General features: G+C 40.5%; 1 protein-coding gene and 1 long non-coding RNA gene across 4 annotated transcripts; one reads left to right on the top strand and one right to left on the bottom strand.

Annotated features, from left to right (window-relative positions):
- The first annotated feature begins 2,787 nt into the window (after positions 1-2,787).
- LOC113018132 (uncharacterized) lies at positions 2,788-7,784 on the top strand. Of its 3 annotated transcripts, none has more exons than XM_026161191.1 (5): positions 2,788-2,824; positions 4,684-4,780; positions 5,156-5,266; positions 5,715-5,881; positions 6,214-7,784. In XM_026161191.1, the coding sequence occupies exons 2-5, from the start codon at positions 4,691-4,693 to the stop codon at positions 7,259-7,261; spliced, it is 1,416 nt and encodes a 471-aa protein (XP_026016976.1). In that variant the 5' UTR covers positions 2,788-2,824; positions 4,684-4,690; the 3' UTR covers positions 7,262-7,784. The 3 variants fall into 3 exon arrangements, with proteins under 3 accessions (XP_026016976.1, XP_026016973.1, XP_026016974.1); XM_026161188.1 differs by lacking the exon at positions 2,788-2,824 and adding an exon at positions 3,434-4,415; XM_026161189.1 differs by lacking the exon at positions 2,788-2,824 and having other exon boundaries at positions 4,473-4,780.
- An 888-nt stretch (positions 7,785-8,672) lies between these two features.
- On the bottom strand, positions 8,673-10,022 carry LOC113018128 (uncharacterized). Its single transcript, XR_003271714.1, has 2 exons — positions 9,418-10,022; positions 8,673-9,258 (listed from the first exon to the last, which is right to left on the bottom strand). It is a non-coding gene; the product is annotated as an uncharacterized LOC113018128 (long non-coding RNA).
- Positions 10,023-15,668: the final 5,646 nt, after the last annotated feature.

Below are 15,668 nucleotides of genomic sequence, written 5' to 3'. Positions count from 1 at the left end.
CTAAGATATCAATGAGAGCTACGATTTCACTTTCTGGAATGTCTAGCTTTAGCTGATTTCTTGCCTTACGTGCCTGGATCTTCCATTGATCATAAAGGTGCATGAGCCGCTTCTCCCTTTTGTATGCCTCCTCTCTCTGAAATGTAAGCATCTTCTCCGTGGGATTTCTTGGGCGATCAGATCTGCGAAGTTCCTCATCCTTGCTTGCTTGACAGATGTCTTTTATTTGATCTGAGCCTTCTGCTTCTGCAGTTAATATCTGAGATGCTTCCATTTTGAGCGAGTGTCACATTTAGACCATCACAATGAATCCCTCTTCTTTCATCATAGACTTTGGCAGTCAGGTGAAACTCGTGAGGCTGAAGCTCTTACTGTAGCATCCCTGGCTGAATGATGGTCTCTTATACTGATGCTTCACAGAGGTTTTATTGGAAATGTTTTTATTGAAACATTCAGTGAAGACACCGTAAGAGCTAGGAGCAAAACAAAACCAGCAATATTAATACCATAAGATCAAAGGAAACAAATTTCTCCTGCTCACATATAGCATATACATCAAATTTACATCACTCAATTCATTATATCACCTCACTAACTTACAACTACACATAAAGGTCAAGGTCAAGGTTAACAACATAAACTCTATTAAACGACATTTTGATTGCATGTAACTTATTCCGTTAAAGGAAACATTAACAAACCTTGTGCCACTGTCAGCCAGGTACTAATTGGCAAAGTAAACGTACATATTTTTCACTTTAAGGCACACTATTTTACCATATCCTAAAAGAAACGTTACTAACAGCCCTTTAACGGTTTTGTGCCAGTTTCCTGTTTCAAAATAAAAGCATGGATTTCAAAATAAAACCGAAGTGCCTTTCAAACAAACGTAAAAATATTTACAAATTTAAAGGTCATTTACACTAAGGAGTACATGCTCAACCGTCTCCATATCAGTGCACCCATCACACAACCCCGTCAGATGTTTCCCTATCCGAAAAAGAGTATCATTTAAAAAGCAGTGGCCCGTTCATATTCGACTGATAACAACCTCCTCACGTCTCTGCAATCCGCTACTCCTCTTAGCTTCTATTGTGTTTTGCACCCTATATAAATGTCTCCCTTTTGTTTCATTATCCCATGCCATTTGCCATAAGTTCCGACTTTCTGCCCAAACTACACTTTTCCCTTCAGATTTTGACAATGGTAACTGTACATCTATGTCGACTCTTTTGACAGCTGCTTTGGCCAACCTCTCTGCGCTTTCATTACTCAAAATACCCACATGAGCAGGAGTCCACATTATTAGTACATGTTTATTTTGGTCAGACAATCTATCATGAGCAAAAAGAACATCATACAAAATCTGTTGATGGGTAGTTGTGTAACCCTGTGCAATACTTAATAATGCGGACAATGAATCACTGCATATCAGTACTTTTGAGACCCTGCTGTCCTCCACCCATTCTAGAGCCAGCAGTATGGAAAACAATTCAAATGCATACAGTATACACCCAGACGGGTTGATGTTCTTTTCGCAATCTTGATATTCAACACCGGAATTACCACTGCTACACCAGTTGCTTCTGTCTTAGGATCTTTTGACCCATCTGTATACACCTGTAAAAAGTCACTGTATTTGCTGTCCAATCTGTTATAGAATTTTTGACAAATATCTGTGGTCACTTTCCGCTTTCCAGTGTCCGTTAAAGAGCTGTCCACGACAAGACACTTCAATGTCCATATGGGACGTAAAGGCCACAACACTGTCTGATTAAAGACTTTGTCAGACACTTTAAAAGTTCTTGCACTATCATCTCCAACCCACCCAAAACTATTTTTAAAAACCTTCCCTCTTTCCCAACAAGCCCCCAACACTTTCTTAACAAAACCATGTGGTTTCCTGCCTCCTGTGCTCAAAATCACCCGTGATCTTGTGATATCGCGAGTCTTTAAGGCAACTAACCACTATCGTTAGATTTTATCATGTCATATCAACAAGAATAAATTTAAGAGGTGCTAAGTTGGTAAATTTCATGCAGATCATATATGATTTACAGAGATGGGCAGTAACGCGTTACTTGTAATGCGTTACTGTAATCTGATTACTTTTTTCAAGTAACGAGTAAAGTAAGGGATTACTATTGCAAAATCGGTAATTAGATTACAGTTACCTTCCCGTTGGAACGCTGTGTTACTGCGTTACTAAAACCGTGATTTTTTTGCGAGAATGTCTCATGACAGTGACGTAAGCGAGTGCGCCGTTAGTGACAACAGCTGTGTGCAGATCAACAATGGATCACATATCGATTGTGGGAGAGAGTATGAGCGTGCAGCGTTTAAAGTGTGGACGTACTGACCTTACTTTGAGTTTGATTCCATAAAAAGTGACAAAAACATTAGCGTTCATCGTGCGTGGGAAAAAAAACTTCTTTTTACAGCGAAAAAAACCCCCTAAACTTCCAAGCAAGCACCGAGTGCGCAACGACGTAATGGGAAACTCACAGAGAAAGTCGCGGATTCTTCAACTGACCGCGGCACACCTGCACCAGGGTAAACCTCCGCCTACCCCCGGACGATCTGATTTCCTCGTGTCAGCATTGTTCCCACATCATCATAATTAATGTTGTTCCAGGTTCAACATTGCAAGTGACCAATCACCTTCTTGTGACATCATTCCTTTGCGACTTCGAAATACCCGCCTTCGAGTATTTCGAAATACAAGTGAAGAAGCGAGAAACCGCCGCCTGTCTGCCGAATTTGAAGTCAAATCGCCTGTCCGCCGAATTTGAAGTCAATTTAGGATACTTTCCTTTAATAAACGGTAAGCATTATACATATGTTCCTCACTTGGCTTGCTGTTTGTTTGCTAGCGATAGGCTACTTGACGACAGCATTAGCTAACCAGTGTTCTCTAGACCAGCGTTCCCCAACTTTTTGGGTGTTTCGTGGCCTGGGGGTTGGGTCAGGCAAAATTGCAGTAGCTTCCCTGATCATTTTACAAACATAAGTGAAGAGAATCTGGACTAAAAGGCCTAGACTTATGGTTGTGTGCTGAATCTATGAATCAAACTATCACCTGGAAACATAATTAACTGGTCCATAGCTGTGAAACTGGACATGAGTTCTTGATTCTATGGAGATTAACAGTAATCCAGAAATTTACAAATTTGTCCCAGGGACATCGCGTAGATGTTGTCCCTGGGACATCGCGTAGATGTTGTCCCTGGGACATCGCGTAAATGTTGTCCCTGGGACATCGCGTAAATGTTGTCCCTGGGACATCGCGTAGATGTTGTCCCTGGGACATCATGTTAAAGTTGCCAGAGACATACCATATGAAAGTTTAGCTTCTTTTAGCCCCTGTTTGTTTTATATTATTTTATATATATATATATTTTTAATATTATATTTAATATTTACATTGTATTGCAAAAAACCCCAAAACAAGTTAAAATGAATTAATGAATATTGACTAATTAAACCTTCGTTATTTTTCCACCAGAAATGGACGACATAATTAGAAGAAGTGTTCTGAATGACGAAAAAAAAAGAACTGGAAAAGACACACAACTTTGTGTGCATGTGTCACAATGCCAGGAGGACCCATTCAGTGTTGTGTTAGAAAAATTGAACTCATTAACCCTTCATGGACATTATAAATGTTTAAATGTTGCCTCAGGTAAAGACAGGAAAAGAGACTATTACAAATTCAACTGCATCAGAGCTGGGAAAAAAAGTCGAAACAGCTACAGAGCAGTGGGCTGTAAGGCCTATGTTTCATTTAAAGTACTCAAATGTTGGAAAGACCACACAGTCATCGTGCAGCGTACATATGATAAGCATGATGGGCATGATCCTTCGGACCCAAAAGACGCACATTTCAACAATATTTCCAGTGATTTGAGGAGGAAGATTGAGGAACTGCTTTCCCTTGGAACTAAGCCAGCCATCATACTAACCGAATGTCATAAATGGGCCAAAGAACATGGACACAGAGATCTTCACAACAGAGAGCATTTTGTCACACCACGTGACATTGACAGTGTTAGAACCTGCATGATGAGGAAGAAGCACTTTAACTGTGGAGACAGTCAAAGTGTACATACCTTACTTAATGGAAAACATCAAGAACATGTTCTCTTCTATCAACCATACACATCTGACCAAGAACTAATGATTGTTTTGCAGACACCTGTAATGAAATCAAACATGGAGAACTATGCAAAACAGTTAGTATTTGTTGACACCACGCACTGCGTTAACCAGTATTCATTTCCCTTATTCACACTTGTTGTAAGAGATGATCATGGGCATGGAGTCCCTGTGGCCTATGCTATTGTCAGCAACGAAAGTCAGAAAACCCTGGAAACTGTTCTTGGAATAGTTTGTGAGCATTTCCCAACTTCCCCGAGGTAAATAATACATTGACAGCTATTAATTTTGAAATAATTCCTTTTCAAAAAAGTTATAACGTGCCAGAATCTAATGCTATAGCTGCAGCATGGGCTGCAAAAAACTTTCCTTTCCAGTTGTTAAAGTTATTCCTATAGGCTGTATGCAGTATTTTATATATCTACTTGTGAGTTGAAATGTTTAATTTGGCATTGAAGTGGTGCTTTGAGATAGCAAAAACATTTTCATACTGTTTAATCTCATTTAGTGTTTTCTTTTTTTCTGTAGAGCATTTATGGTTGACAAAGACTTTGCGGAAATAAATGCTTTGCAGAAGGTTTTTCCAGAGTCAGCTATCCTTCTATGCTGGTACCATGTCTTGCAGGTAAACCACATTGTTTTCTTTTCATGTTGTCTAAGATGCACCTGAAACACATTTTTACAACAGGGTCCTGTTGTTATGATTTGCCTCATTGTGATATTCACCTACTCAGGTTAATGAATATAAAGGGATAAAATGTTGAGTGACTATGTCCATCCATTTAAGACCACAGTGCACTCATCTTCTGGTGGCTGCTTCCCAAAGCTCTTTTTGACATTTAAAAATATGTTTGCCTGGTTGATTTCTGTAATGCACAGGTCCTCTTGTCCAGTGAGTGACAAAGTTATTTTTGGACGTCAGCTTTCTTTTATGCTTTTTGTACAGCTGCTCCTCTGTCTCTCTCTCTCCAGATTAACTTTTTTTCTCTTACATTCACAGGCTGTTAATCGATGGCTTTCAAAATCAGAGTCCGGGGTCCATGGGCTTTCTAACACCCAAAAGAGAAATGAAATCATTTCTTTCTTTTGTAAGCTGAAAGCTTGCACATCTGTAAGTGTAATTTGTCTATTTCACATTTTGATTTCTTGATTACACTAAGAGCATAATAACTTTCAGTTGCTAAAAAAAGTTACAGAGAGATACAAAATAGATTTTTGAAACAATTTCTAAAACTGGCTTCTTATCTTGCTTATCAAAACAAGTACTTAAGCTGTGCAGAACATCATTGTGTCACCCACTGTGCAGTAGAACTTGTGAGTGGGATTCTTTCACAGACAGATGCTGAAACCAAATATGCTTATAGGCTTAGTGTTCCTTCTTAGCCATTGTAAGGGAAGAAATAATTGCTTCTTAATACAAAAACACGACATATTATTAATAACTTAAAATTCTTAATGTTATTCAATAAAAGGAAAAGGGCTTCAATACATAATATTAAAGATTTCAATAGGTCTGTTAAATGGATTGAAATATATTCTGTTGCATCCAATTCTCTTAGGAGGACGACTTTAAAGCCACATCAGCAGAGTTCTGCCAGACATTTAAGCAATACCCTTTGGTGTGCCAGTATTTTCAGAAGCACTGGGAAGGCATTGGCCACATGTGGTGTGACTACGGCCGTCGCTTCAGTCACGCTCGTTCTGAAACAAACAATGTGATTGAAAGGTATGATTTATTATTTTGACCTCATTCAATTGTATTGCTGAAAAAAAGATATTATGCTTTAATCCAAGAGGCTAAACTGAGTAGGTTCGTCATGTCATTGCCAGAACAGGTTTTAGGCAAATCCTTTAAATTCTAGCAGCGTTTTTTATGTTATCACAACAAAAAACAGAGTAGGTGGATTTGCCTAAATCAGCTAAACCGGCACAGAGCATTCCTTTATAAAAGACGTGTGCAATAGGTATTCCAATTTTTTAAAAAATAATACAGTCTTGATTAAAACTTTAAATTCCTTCAATTACAGTTACTAATCATTTCAAATAACTGTTTTTCAGATTTTTCCACCGCCTGAAATACCAGTTTTTATCTGGCTACAAGAATAGGCGTCTGGATGATCTGATTGAAGTGCTCCTAGGGAAGGCCGACGACTACTTCTCAGTCATAAAAACCCTGCAAGATGTGGGCCGCATGAAAAACAGGTTTGCTGACACCTTGTCTCAAGTTTCAGACTCTGCTTCAAGACTGATGGAAAGTGGTTGGGCTCTTAAAATTACAGTCAAGAACAGCCATGGAGTTAATGCATATCAAGTCCCATCTGAGTCAAGAGAAGACATGGTGTATGATGTTTGCCCTGTTGAGTCCTACTGCAACTGTACATATGGCTTACGAGGACTTCTTTGCAAGCATCTAGTGTTACTTGCAAAATTAGCAGAGGCTGACAATGACATCTATCCAAACATGGAAACAGACATTTCTACCTTGGCAAGAATTGCAGTGAAAGAAAGGCATTACTTTGTACACTGTGAGGACTTGAAAGTGATAAAAATGCCAAGTTTGTTTGGAAATCTGTGTTTTTTTGCATCGGCTGAAACACTTCAGTGTACTTGTTGTACGTTCTCTCACTATAACACATGTGCTTGCCTGAAGGTGGCTTGTAGCCATTTTAAACAAATGAAAAACTCTCTGAAAAGTCCTCTATCAACTTTGAATGACACTCCTGTAGTTGAAAGCACAGACAAAAAATGCACAGAAGATGCAGTTGGAAAACTAAATGCTGTTTTAGACACAGTTAAACAGTGGGCATTCATTCCAGAGGGTATTACTGCAATGATAGATGAACTGCATACAAATGTCTTAAAAACAAAACAAGTAGGCAAAAGTATATGCCAGTACGAAATAAAGACGACAGATAATGCACGCAAAATTAGGCCATTGTATTCTAGCAAGAAACGTTCGGCCAGCATCGACATTCCAACAGTCTGTGAAAATGAATGTGAACAGTCGATAACCACTGAAAGAGAGACATCCTCTGGAGAAAATGAAAACCTTTTGGAATACAAAACAAAAAAGAGAAGAGTTAAAGCTAAGTATATGCACAAGTAGACTTTTGTGTGACATTTCAAAGGGACTGCATCCATTACTTCTGTTTATTGAAACCTAAAGCTGAATAGCTGTCTTAACTTTCTGCCAAGGAACAGATGAAAAGAAATTGTTTGGTCTCTCAAGCAGTTGTTATTTATGTGTGTTATTCATTACTTTGGCTTGGTTGCTGTTTTTGATACAAATTCATCTGTGCCCATTGTAATATTTTCATATGTTACTATTTTTATATTGCTATGCATTATAAATAAAGGATTACTTATTACTATTAAAGGTCTGCATTTGTAATTGTTGGTATTATTTATAAAATATGCGCTCTTAAGTTTTTTGCTCCATAAAACGATACCTGTCACTTTTTGGACATAGAGTATCAGCTGTTGAGAATCCTGGCTCATACAAAATAGAAGTAAAAGGTTTCAACATCCAGCCTTTTTATGATTAAATACAAAGTGTAATAACAGAGTTATTGGGGTGTGATTTTGTTAATAGTTAGTCTTAAGTATAAGTTTAATAGTAATGAGTAAGAAAATATAGCTAGAATAATGGAATGAGACTAACACCTGACCTCACACTGAGATTTGGTATGAAGTGGCATGTTTGTGCTAATGCTGACATTGGGGCTCAGAGTTCCTCTGTGTGTATATATTTGTGAACGTTAACTTGGCTAATGTCCAAGGGTTTGACTGCTTTCCTGTTGGATTGTATCACAAAGAACAGGGATAAGAGCACCAGTGGCCGTGCACACCCTCATCTCTCTCCTTCACCCGATCATTAGTGTTGGAAACCGGCATTAGCTCAGAGTAGATTAGACTTCAGTATAGTGCAAGTGATTTGATTTTATGATTATTTGATTCAGTTTTTTCTGTGTTCAAGCTCAATTACTTTAATAAAATATGTTGAATTCAAACAAATAAATAAACAAATAAACTGTGGACATTACCCTTTTAAACCTTTCTGAAACAAGACAGGTAAAAACCAGTGTATAAAAGTTTACATAGGTATAAATAGCTCTAACACTTTACTCCAGCCTGGCGTCCACACATGTGGACATCACATTTTGGGTTATTTAGACCAAAATACTAAATCTTGATCAACAAGTGCCTGATATACAGTTATGAGGACATTATACTGCAACTGTTCTATCGAAATTTCAAATTAATGTCCTCATATGTGGCTCTCATTTTTCTCAGAAACAAAAATTAGGTAAAAAAAACAAAACCTGGTAATTCTTTCTTTTTACATTCATCGGGTTCCAATCGGCCCAAATATCAAAGAGAAATTAAAAATGCATGCCATGGAAGATTTCGGGTCTTAGGGGGTTAAAATGACCAGACCCCTCCGGCCTGTTTTCCAGGCCACTAAATTAAACCCAGTCAATTACCAATTGAACAGAATAAAAACCTACGAGGTCCACTAATAGTCCAAAAGTCCAAATCTTTAATAGAAAAGACAGGCAGAACTCAAACAAACAATAATCCAAACGAGGAGCATATATACACACTGGAAAGTAAATAATTATAAGTTATTAAATCAGACTAATTAAATACAGTAAAACTAATAAGGGAAGACGAACACACGGGAAATAAAAATAACAGTGTAAACATACCAAAACTCAAAATAAAACAGGAAAGCTACTACAAACCGAGTGTGACACAATTACATTCATATTGAAACATATGTGATAATTTTCTTTCTTTGTAGCATTTTTAAGATATGTGTTAGAACAGTCATTATGCTGTTTGGATTAGGAACCAATCATTTTTGCCAAATAGTTAACACAAACTTAGAACAACAATGAACAATTTTCAAGATTCTGATTTACAGAACAAACAAAAGTCACAAAAGGTTTCATTATTTAAGAGACAAGATCAAGTTTTTCACACAGGAATGAAATGACAGAATCCAGTGCAGCGGGGCCAAAGGTGTGTGTCAGCAAACTGAAGGTTGAGGAATCAGTCAGTTCATGTTTAAGATTGTGTTGGATTTTGAGAAGAGTCTGTCTGTTATTAGAAAGTAAGATTAACAATGTTACACCAATAACCCAAATAAGATAAGATAAGATAACCTTTATTAGTCCCACACGTGGGAAATTACAAATACGGGGAAATGACAAATAATACCAAAAAAGATAGAACTTTCATATTGTTTTACTAACTTACTTTGTCATATCAGCACTTGAATGGTCGATGCCTTTACAGACCATGTCTGTTGTGACATCGCAGGCCAATCTTCCGGCAAACCCGAGGGCTAGCTCCCCAGCCTCCTCTTCACTCAGAACACTAAACACTGTTACTTTAGTTTTGGCCTTCTTAGGCCTGTCAAGAATCATTGCGGGCAGTTTGGCTTTACGGCCCTAAAAAAGAAAAAGTGCAAACACCAAAAGAGCAGAGAGAGACACACACACGCGCACAAAGTTAAATGCTTTTGTTTACATGGTGTAATTGTGTATATGTTGCAGCAAATGCACAATTTCCAGCCACATTGTCACTTCATTGATACGAGTAACCCGGATTTATTTCAGGTGACATCAAAATCACGAAATGTATACCTACCCCAATCAAACCTCTGAAAACATGAACTGACATGTTCTCTGCGTTGATTCTGCGCTTGATCTCGTCTTCTGTTATTGTGTAGGTTTTCTTTTTTGAGCTTGGTACAGATAAGCGACCATGCACTCTGTAAACTGTACTAGTTCCTTCTGAATCAGTTTGGAATTCTGTATCTGCATCGATCCTGTCAACATCATCAGCAGCAGCATTATCTGTACTCAAACTTGTGCCGTATACTTCTGCTTCTTTTTCGTTGTCTTCAGTCTGTGTACCTTCATCTCTTTCAGTCTGTGTACCTTCATCTCTGACTGTCAGTCTTCCTATCTCACTGTTACTTGTCGATTTGCTGCAGATATTCTCTCCCTTAGAAACTTTTCCTTTGTCATTCGCTGCCTGATGCTTTCCCTGATGACATTCTTCACTGGCTACTTCTATTGCTCCTCCTGTATAGCCACCCACTATGCTGCACAACTCCTTTCCCTCTGCTGTGCTGCACTGTGCTGTTACATAAAGAAGAATGATATAAACAGCACTATATCAATTTAATTGTGAAGAGAAATCCCCACAATACGACACAGTTATGTCTAAAATAGTTTTGTGTAAAAACTGGATCTTGAAACGTCCACTTTAATTACACAGTCCTGGTGTGCAAAGGCAAAATTACGAAAAAAAATTTCACTTTAAACATTTTTGGACATTGTTTATGTAACCCTGGTAAGATTTACAGCAATCAGAAGTACAGGGTTCTTTGAATGCATCGTAGTCCTTGTCTGATAGTTTAATTTCCGGGCTTGCCCTGAAGGCACCATCTGCAGCTCCGTGCGCGTGAAGGTGTGGTGTAGAGGAAAAAGGACGGCAAGGAAAAACTCCATGCTGCCGCGGAGCACGGTTTTTTCCAGTTGAAAGAGAGGAAAGAGGTTTAATTAACATTTGTGAGAGAGCTGTCGTTAGCGGTGAACCACAGACGGGTACCTACCTGAAAGGAGCCGGAGTATTTCTTTGAACTTTTTGAACTATTCTGGTGAGTTAGCCTAGCTCACTTAGCACCGCTATTGCAGTTCAATGCACTGGAAAAAATAACTAACCAGTCAGAATAGTAGTAAATGTGTTTAATGATGTTTAAGATGTGTTTTCATAGTATTGCAATGTTGTGACAGTTTTGTTTATTATGAGTGTCTAATGTTTTTACTTTCTTGGGCCTGCTAGTTCAGCCGCGGCCAGCTAAGTGGTTATGCGCAGTTCACGTGCAATAGCTGTGCTGTTACTGTAACTGCGGGTGATGCACAGTAATACGGTGTATTTACTTTTAATGTGTCACAAGATGCAAATTTATTTTAATATTTCAAAAGAACCAAGGACATTAGGAACAAGGACATTTAAGGAATGTGGACATCTAACATTCTGCGTATTTGTGTGCAGACTGGTTTTTTTTTTTGAGGTACAGTTCCATGGGTGCCAAGTGAGGAGCTGGTATCGTGGGTCTAAGACACTGTTGCTGCTGTGGAGGCCTTCTCTGTGTCAGGACGCCGACACGTTGATGCCTGCCGTACCAGGAGGGCGGTAGGGAAAAAACAAAAGGAAGCCCACCTGAGAGATACCTTATCATTTTCTTTGCTACTTTTTCTCCGCCTGAGATTCAGGTCATTTTCAGTTCTTAACCCAAGACAGTGGGTAACTGAATAAACTGACACCATAAGGAACTGGACACTCACATGCTATTTTCTTTTCTTTTTCCTTTTCTTTGGGGTGTTGAAATATTGTGTTTCTTGTCTTACATCTATTTTGATTGTTTCAATTATTTTTGTGATGCATTTGAGATGGTTACTGCATTTGAAGGTATCCCTACATTGAGGATGAGCAAAGGGAACTGATCCAAAAGGAAATATATAAAGCAAACTTTGTTTCATAAACCTGTGGTCGTGCGTGTTATGTGGGTTGGAAGTCTCATTGCTCTTACAGAGTTGCTACCGCCAATCTCCTTCCCAAACCTAGATTCGGATATTGTAGACATTGCACTTGGGCGAGCAGTATAGATCATCTCTTTATAGATAGAGGGACACACGTCCAGGTTACATAAAAAGTGGCGAGCCAGCCAGGAGATTGGTTAATAGTAGCTTTCTGATCTTCCACCCCACACTACGCACGTTTGAGATTTTTGAGATTTGTTCCACTGAGTCAGGTATGGATATTTGCAATCGTTTTGAGGTTAATGGTCAAAACTCCCTGTATGTAACAGGTATAGGACCAGAATACACAGATGAGGAAATAACTGCTGTGTTCAAAGTTAATGGAGATATTTCTAAATTAGTGAGGATCCCTGACGAATCAGGACAACCAGAGGGTAGAGCCCTGGTCCAGTATGCATCTGACAGGTCTATCTCTAGAATCGACCCCATTACTTTGGGTACCGTACCAAGTCCAAAGGACCCAGCTGTGATGTGGTTTGCGAGGACCATTAGAGATGTTTGTCAGGAAGTGGTGGGGAGGGAGATAGCTTGCAGATACCTGGACGAACTAAAGTCTGTCGCAGGCAGTGGCAGGAAAGGTTTCTTGAATGTGCTTCAGGAGGAACTGCATGGGAACCAGGGCACATCACATGACGTACACAGTAATGCTACACAGCCCTATGCAGCTCAAAATGCTAACACACCTAATAATGATCAAAATGAGCCTGCAGAGCCCACACATGTTTATAGTGCATCTGCTAGTTTACCAACGAGCCCAGTCCACATCAGTGAGGATGTTTTTAACCCCCCCCAGATCCAGAGAGTGATTGTGGAGCATGTCATCCGAAGTGAGTCCACCACTTCACCATCCCCACAAATAAGGTTGCGCACCTTCTCTGGGCGGATGCCAAGGCCAAACGGTGAGGTGGACTACGAAACATGGCACACCCAAGTTGATCTTCTCCTTAACGATCCTTCCTTGAATGATGCTCACAAGGTGAGAAGGATTCTTGAGAGCTTGCTGAGTCCAGCAGCTGATGTTGTGAAGCCTCTTGGCATCTCTTCACCACCAAGTGTCTACATCACTCAACTTGATTCTGCTTTTGGTGTTGTGGAGGATGGAGAGGAGTTGTTTGCGGCATTTCTCGGCTCTAACCAAGATAGTGGAGAGAAGCCATCAACATACTTGAACAGGCTCCATAGCCTCCTCACAAGAGCAATTTCTAGAGGGGGAGCCTCAGCTGGAAATTCCAATGATCATTTGCTCAGACAGTTTTGTAGGGGCTGTTGGGATCAGAGCATCATCATCGGCTTACAGTTAGAGTGCAAAAAGGGAAATCCACCAACATTTCCTGAATTCCTCCTCATGCTGAGAACTGAGGAAGACCGCCGTTCCACAAAGCTAGATAGGATGAAAAAGCATTTAGGTGCTTCGAAAGCTAACATGTATGCCCACCATGTTTTTGATATGCCCTCTTATGACTGTGAGCCTGTCCCACTGACTAACTCAAAGCCGAATGAGACATCAAAGCTTGAAAAGAAAGTAAACGAGCTAACTAAACAGTTGGAAAAGCTAAACAAAAAGCCACCGAGCCTCACTCATGATAGTAATCCTCCCCTAGTGGTAAAAGCAAAGCGAGATGAAACCTCTGATATTGAGAACAAGATAGCTGAACTGACAAAGCAAGTTGAAAAACTAGCACAAAATCAGAGAGAGAGTACTGAAAAGACCGACTGCTTTGCAATCAGTAGTAGTAACATGAAGAGGGGCCTTAAGGTGCCTGGAATGCCGAGGCCGTGGTTTTGTTTTAAGTGTGGGGAAGACAACCACATTGCTGCTCACTGCTCGAATGAACCCAACCCCGCACTGGTTCGCAAGAAAAATGCAGAACTCCGGGAGAGGCAGGATAAGTTTTTAGCTCAGCAGGCTGCTTCCCCATTCACTTTAAACTAGTAGCAGCTCCTGTTGTGGGACGTCCAGGAGCTGCAGTTGATGATAACCCCTGTCCCAACAGATCAGTTGATGGTGCTGGAACACAGAAGAAAGTCATAACCCACACAATGACTGAAACCTACCATTGCACAGAGCGATCTATACCTGCAGGGCTTGTAGGTCCTCGTTGTGCGGCTTCTGTCTTTCTTGAGGGTGTACAGTGTGAGTCCATAATGGACACCGGCTCACAAGTTACAACAGTGTCCGAGTGTTTCCATAAGAACCATCTGTCTCACTTACCTATACATCCAATTCATGCCCTTCTTGAAATCGAAGGAGCAGGTGGACAGCAGGTCCCCTATCTTGGTTACATAGAAGCGCGTGTCACTTTCCCGCTGTCTGTTCCTGGCAGGAAAGAGGAGCTAGTCGTGTTAGCACTTGTGGTGCCAGAGTGTCAGTTCAACAGCAGGACCCCCCTGTTGATTGGTACCAATGTGTTATTACGACTTTATGAACAAGTACTTGAACAGGATGGTCCAGAGGTTGTTTGCAAACTCTTCTCTAGAGATTTTGCAGTGATCTTCCAGCATATTGCCCAGATCCATGACCTCAACAACCATGCTCATCCTGTCAGGTTACATGGTGGAAACCCCATCACCATCCCTGCAAAACAAAAGTGCTGCATCACAGGTGATGTCAGGTTGAAAAGGAACAGTCAGACCACATTTGTGCTTGAACCCAATGAACATCACAGGTTGCCAGGTGGCGTGTTCCTTGAAGCTGCTCTGATGGACATTCCATTTAAGTCTAGCTGCAAGGTCCCGGTCGTCCTGCGCAATCTTAGTGACCATGATGTTACGCTGCAGCCAAAATGCATCATTGCTCAAATATGTGCAGCTCAGCAGGTCACATCACTTGGACCAGTGAAAGGTGACTCTCATCACAATAAGCCTGACAGTGACAACCTTGAGTTCAATCTTGATGATTCACCAATATCTGAACAATGGAAAGATCGTATCACCACCAAGCTTAGATCTATTCCAGAAGTCTTTGCTGTGGATGACCTGTCATATGGTCACACCACTGCAGTGAAACATCACATCAGGCTACATGACGAGACTCCTTTTAAGGAGAGGCCAAGGCCTATTCATCCCAGTGACAGGGAGGCAGTCAAGGAGCATCTTAAAGAACTGCTTGATGCAGGAATCATTAAAGAGTCACAGAGCCCTTTTGCATCCCCAGTGGTCTTGGTCCGGAAAAAGAATGGTTCTATCAGGTTATGCATCGACTACAGGAAGCTAAATGCTCGAACCATCAGAGATGCATACGCTCTTCCGAACATTGAGGAGACCTTTGCTGCCCTTAGCGGTGCTAAATGGTTCTCCGTCATGGACCTTAAATCTGGTTATTACCAGGTTGAGATGGCCGAAGAAGACAAGCCTAAAACCGCTTTCACGTGTCCCCTCGGCTTCTTTGAATTCAATCGCATGCCTCAGGGTGTCACGAACGCACCAAGCACTTTTCAGCGCCTTATGGAAAGGTGTGTCGGTGACTTGCATCTCAATGAGGTATTGGTGTTTCTGGACGACTTGATTGTCTTTTCAGACACATTGGAAGAACATGAAGCACGACTCATGAAGGTGCTGAACCGTCTTAAAGATTTCGGTCTAAAGCTTTCTCCGGAGAAATGTCACTTCTTTAAGACGTCAGTAAAGTATCTTGGTCATGTCGTGGATGCACGAGGAGTTCATACTGACCCTGACAAGATATCCGCCTTGAGAGACTGGCCTCGTCCTTCAAATAGGAAAGAGCTTAAATGTTTCTTAGGCTTCGCTGGGTATTATCGGCGGTTTGTCGAAGGATATTCCCAGATAGCCAAACCTCTTAATAGCCTGACAGCAGGCTACTATCCACCAAAGAAAAGGGGCAAAGTGTACAAGAGGGAACGCTTCACGACTCTTGTGAGCCCTAATGCACCGCTC

The sequence above is a fragment of the Astatotilapia calliptera genome, unplaced genomic scaffold (genome assembly GCF_900246225.1).
Source record: "Astatotilapia calliptera unplaced genomic scaffold, fAstCal1.2 U_scaffold_41, whole genome shotgun sequence".
In the NCBI taxonomy this organism is placed as follows: domain Eukaryota; kingdom Metazoa; phylum Chordata; class Actinopteri; order Cichliformes; family Cichlidae; genus Astatotilapia; species Astatotilapia calliptera.
This window is presented reverse-complemented; position numbering and strand designations above follow the sequence as displayed.

What these genes read in the sequence shown, in the direction of transcription:
- LOC113018132 (XM_026161188.1), top strand. Translation starts at nt 3,508, where the DNA reads ATGGACGACATAATTAGAAGAAGTGTTCTGAATGACGAAAAAAAAAGA. An exon ending in GCTGGTACCATGTCTTGCAG is followed by an intron (nt 4,781 to 5,155) that starts GTAAACCACATT and finishes TTACATTCACAG; the next exon opens with GCTGTTAATCGATGGCTTTC. An exon ending in ACAAACAATGTGATTGAAAG is followed by an intron (nt 5,882 to 6,213) that starts GTATGATTTATT and finishes ACTGTTTTTCAG; the next exon opens with ATTTTTCCACCGCCTGAAAT.